The sequence below is a fragment of the Haliotis asinina genome, chromosome 3 (genome assembly GCF_037392515.1).
Source record: "Haliotis asinina isolate JCU_RB_2024 chromosome 3, JCU_Hal_asi_v2, whole genome shotgun sequence".
In the NCBI taxonomy this organism is placed as follows: Eukaryota; Metazoa; Mollusca; class Gastropoda; order Lepetellida; family Haliotidae; genus Haliotis; species Haliotis asinina.
The window spans coordinates 5,531,528-5,536,742 of NC_090282.1; the positions used below are offsets into that span (position 1 = coordinate 5,531,528).

The 5,215-nt window shown below is 42.4% G+C and overlaps 1 protein-coding gene across 1 annotated transcript; it reads right to left on the reverse strand.

Annotated features, from left to right (window-relative positions):
- Positions 1-357: 357 nt before the first annotated feature.
- LOC137277282 (arrestin domain-containing protein 3-like) lies at positions 358-4,460 on the reverse strand. The gene is made up of 6 exons (XM_067808941.1): positions 4,343-4,460; positions 2,845-2,982; positions 2,116-2,342; positions 1,388-1,570; positions 817-999; positions 358-609 (listed from the first exon to the last, which is right to left on the reverse strand). Exons 1-6 carry the CDS (start codon positions 4,458-4,460, stop codon positions 358-360), a joined length of 1,101 nt encoding a protein of 366 aa, XP_067665042.1.
- Between the last annotated feature and the right edge of the window lie 755 nt (positions 4,461-5,215).

The window sequence follows — 5,215 nt, forward strand, 5'->3', positions numbered from 1 at the left end:
TGGCTGCCATAGGGAGTGTCAGTGGTGCTCAAAAAAGGTCATATGCAGAATTAGATCTGTTTTACTGGCAGTCACAGTTCCCCGACTGAGGTGGGGTTCATCTTGATGGCACATCTCGAATGTCAAGAGAGTATGCCCTACACAGGCTCCTGGAGGTCTGTATCCTTCATGTCGCCATCGGATTAGGCGCTCCGCTCACACGCCGTGGGTGTGCTCGCCCCGTGCTTTAAACAAAATTAGTTCAGGTCAGCCGAAACAAACAATACCATCGCACGTTTGACTGGCATTGTAGAAGATGCTATATGACGAGCATAAAAGAAGATGAAATCCAGAAGACGTTCCAGGTTCAGTACAACATCACAGTTCTGTATCTTCTAATGATAGTTCATCAGCAAGAGGTTGTGACTCCTCTGCCATGTATGCCTTCCCTCTTGTTGGTCGAGATCTTTTCTCAGATCCTTTGCTAGCTCTTTTGCGCGGTGGATGGTGAACTGTCGGCTGAACCACCCCGGAAGGTTGGGCGACAACGCTTTGTAGTGGAATGTTGCCAATTATCACGGTGAGATAGAGGACGAGATCAGAGCTAGGTCCCGCTGGTGTTACATCAAGCTGGAACATAACAAAGTGTTTATTAAACGAGTGTAGATATTCTGGAAAATACATGAAAAACGGAAACGAATTAAGTCGAATGCGCCGTTTGACGTTTTGGTCGTGGGTTCGAATTCCTCATGAACGGTTTCTCAAAACCTTTCTCTTGCTCTAGGGTCTGACGAAAACAACAAAAGACATGAAAAACCTGCTTGAGTTTAATCTTACCATCAAGAAGTATTTGACATTGATGATTCTGCATCCCCTGAGAAACGACGGCATCAAAGGTGGAACTTCCAGCCGCTCGCCATTCCAGTAGTCAGTGTCTCCCTGTTTGATCTCGCCATGTTTCAGTTTGGCATAACAGTGCGTTTTTGGTTTTGTCTTGGCCGTAGCATGATACAACACCTCCTGAAACAGGACACGTTCACGTTGTAGTCTTAATATATGCCTTCAGATTTAAATGATACGTCTCTGTACAAATGTAATGGTTAACCTGTAATTTAGTTCAGGTTTCACTTCTGCTCGAATAATGTTCCGAACGACCAAAGTTTGTAGTAACCATTTAGAAACGGTTGTAGTTATCATGGTAATGTTTACAAGCTTGGACTTTATGTGTCGCTACGGGCCTTTATATTTCACCGTGTATGTTTATGTGTCTTATAAGACATCGTTAATAAACGACTGTGGCAATCAAATAAGTAAGAGCGACAAATCATTACATTCTAAAATCATTAGACAGTTCTGCAGAGAGCAGCGTTAACTGTACGGTTCCCTCTGTGTAATGCGTTCATAATACCTGCATTAGGATAACTTTGGATTTCTTAACTCTCTTATTGGACAGATTTTCTATTTCTGCATTGATAACTATTTCTTCCCCGGGAACGTATCCTTGTCTGTCGATGGAGAACGTGGCCGAGATTGGTCCTGATGCACAGCACAGGCAGCATAATGTCTTTGACCTGCTTCCTCTGTCAGCTTTCTGAAGCAATCCGTGAGAGAGGGGGAGAGTGCCTGAGAGAGAAGATATGTGAATGGATGGTGGATAAGCGAGTAAGTTTGGTTCAATATCGCTTTGAACAGCTGTATTTCAAGTATATCTATACATGTGCGCATGGTGTGGAGAAAAGAACGAAGTGATGCCGTTCTTGAGAGGCATTTACATGTCGGACGAGCATGTTCTATCCATTTATTTGTGCCCTCGAGTGATGAATGAGCAAGAAAAAATGTCTTGAAAAGTAGTGTAAAGAATAAACTTGATATCCATGAAACGTGTCATATATTTATGAAGAGAAGCAGGGTTTCAACATTCAACACTTTTATGAAGGCCATGTGACCAGGTTGGTACTAAACTTTAAAGCAGAGGTGTCATGAACCGCTACTGGATTGTCAGTACTGCCGTCTTCACACAGTCGAGTTTCAGTTCCAACGTTCTTTTGCTCGGGGTGACTGGCACAGTGGGCCTTGCGAAGGTTCTGATCAATACCAATACCAATAGTGACTCTGCAGAGCTGAGTCTCCCCTTACCTTAGCTCTGGGTTCGCGGTTCAGATCCAGGCGATTACGGACTATAAATGATGTCTCGGCTTCATGGTTAAATTTCCATGGTTTATCAATGGTGCATTTAGCATCATATCGTACAAATCCATATTCTCCTACAAACGAAGACGGAAGTGGAGATGGAAGTTTGTATGAAAACGGGAAAGTGTGTCGTCCAACAGGTAGAGTGATGTCGTTCCCTGGCTCGTCTTTCCCTAAATTGGAAAGAAACAAAAACATACCACATGTAGTTGTGAATATTATGTAAACATTGTTACACAAACTGTCATTTCACTGTTTAAAGCCTAAATAGCTAGTTTCATCTAAAGTCTGTATTTTTATCTACAGCCACCTAACTTGTTGAAGCCATCATCCAGAAATCATCTCACAGAACGTTTAGGTTGGCCAGTCTTCTACTTCCGGTGACGAAGGAGATCATTAGGTACACTGAATCATGCTGTGGTCTTGTTTGTATGGTTGTGAAACGTGATATGGGTTCAATAACTGATTTTAACACTCACTTCCAATACACCTTTCGTGTTTTCACTCTCTATACCCACACCAACGTCATCTCTACTGGATAAATGCATGTACCTATTGTTCTGAACAGGAACTGTCACATCCCACCAACAGGAACTTTACTCATACGAGCCTCTTTGGTGGATGAAGACATGCACCTATTGTTATGAACTGGAAGAGTTAGCTGCTGATACGTACATCTTCCCGCCAACAGGAAACTGATGTAGAAGTACTCTTCCTCTGCCGAGAAGTGCTCAGTACGTGTCGTCCTGGAGCCGGATGGCCGTTCCTCTGTCCAGTGGACGCGTGCCATTCCCTTAAACCGGAGGTGGATTCCTGGCACAAAAAAGTCTTCTATAACTTTAGTCATACCATACCATGGAACCTCAGTTGATGAGGAGCTTATACAGTTATCTTTATCATACTTGGTGTGTGTTGGTTGTATAAAGTCGCAATTGCACTATTTCAGGTGCATTACATGAGGGTGGCCTGTAAGTGATTCTCTTGGCTAAAGAAACCAGTGAAGTCTACACTGGTGACACCAACTAATCTTAGGACAGTGTTCTTCATCAGAATTTCTAGTTATTTTACTCAGATAGATCAACTAGTTCGAATGCAACATTTCCTTGAAGCATACTGGGGTATACATACGAGTACAGCAGATTTGAGCTCTTCATTACCGGCAAAGCGTTTTCCACGCAAGATGTCCCTTCAGTTTTGGAAATAGGTGAATTCCGCTTGGGGCCAGGCCAGGTGAATGTGGGGGATAAAGAAGTTCTTCGAATCCACATTGATGTATTGTAGACTTTGCCAATCGGGAGGTGTGAGACGATGCATTCACACAAGTATAGCGTGATACGATACACCTCGGGCTTTCTCGGTGTGTCACCAAATCATAATTCATGTTAAACACTGTAACCAGGGGTTTTCGTCCAAGCTTTACTTAAAATATATTAAATGTGTTGTAACTTAGTAATAATATTTGTTGGGTTATTGGAGATATACATCTGTGTTGTGTAATATTCTAACCGTGTTATAAGGAAATGTATCTGGTATAACGTAGTTATCACATTTGTTGCGACAATCTCAGACATAATATCCGCACTGTCATACTCTACCCGTTATGACAAAATGTGTCTGTTATAGATTAGTTATGAGAGAAACAATCTAGGAATGTCTGAGCTATAATGGGAGTACTGTTATACCATGCCTATTAAAGCAAAGATGCTTTAAGGGGTTATTCATTGCATAATAACACAAATCCACAATATTAAGTTGGTTTTTGACGCTAACCATTTCACGGAGTCTGTACACATTACTTAGTACACGTAAAGCCGTGTAACTTGATACACGATTGAAACTTAATGTGTACAAGAGCGATATATACGTTACTGTGTTTCCTTTGCTTCAATCCCGTTGACGGAGCTCTGTAGTGTAATAGGTATGATCACCGTCACACCTGAGTGAATGACAAGTCCTCGGACGCGTTTCGTTTCACGCTTTTGCCGTAGACGTTGTGCAGTTGTTACTGATCAACAGTCACATGAAAGCATGTTGTCTATGTGTTGTACAGGAATACATATTCAACGATCCGACACTGGCGAGGACTCTAGATGTATTCGCTGCTGACTCGTCATTTCTTACGACAAGACTTTTATTTAGCCTGTCACGTCATGGAGCTTCCCGCGATACCCACCTCTCATTTTCATTGCGTCGTTTAATTCCACCGTGACTTGTCCCTCTACCGTCTCACCAGGGTAGTATGCCGGCCGCTCCTTGCTGTAAGACACCTCAAATACGCCTAGCTTCCCCATGTATGTCGCAACCCATGGGAATATCACTGGTCGTACACTGACAACTGTTGTCAGTGTAAACATTGAATCAATTCAAGGGAAGTAACTCGGGTTGTACATTTATGCATTTTATGGTAGCTTGAGGCGATTATGGACATGACTAAATGGTGCAGCCTCTCGTCATGTTTACGATACGTACAAATGTGCAACAGAAAGATCTGCTGCATTCTTCCTTCAAGAAATGGACTTGCTCTCTGCAATTATTGAGAAGTGAGGTAACTATATTCAGTCCATGTAACTGGAACCCATAAACGGGCAACGACCCACATCAGATATATAAACAGGCAATCATTAAGTCATGAACCTGGATAACACGGCCACCAACTGCATGAAAGTGATGACGTTTCTACATAGCTGGAATGACATAATAAACAAAACATTACTTTGTTTACATAAATTTTAAAAAAAGAAAAAGGAAAAAAGAAATAAGATTAGTCGACTTAATGGATCAGTTTTTGTGTTTAGGCAAGGTGGTTTAACAGAGTACTGGGAACCAACACGAAAGTTGCTGAGTGTTTGGACCAACACAGGATGTTGATGGGTGCTGGGAACCAACACTGGATGTTGGGTACTGTAGACCAGCACAGAGTGTTCCAGGGTGCTGGGGACAGACAACAGATGTTGCCGGAACTAGCGCAAGGTGTTGCTGGGTGCTGATGATAAAAACAAAATGACTGTTCATCCTCGTCATCATTAACACAACTGAACAAATACCA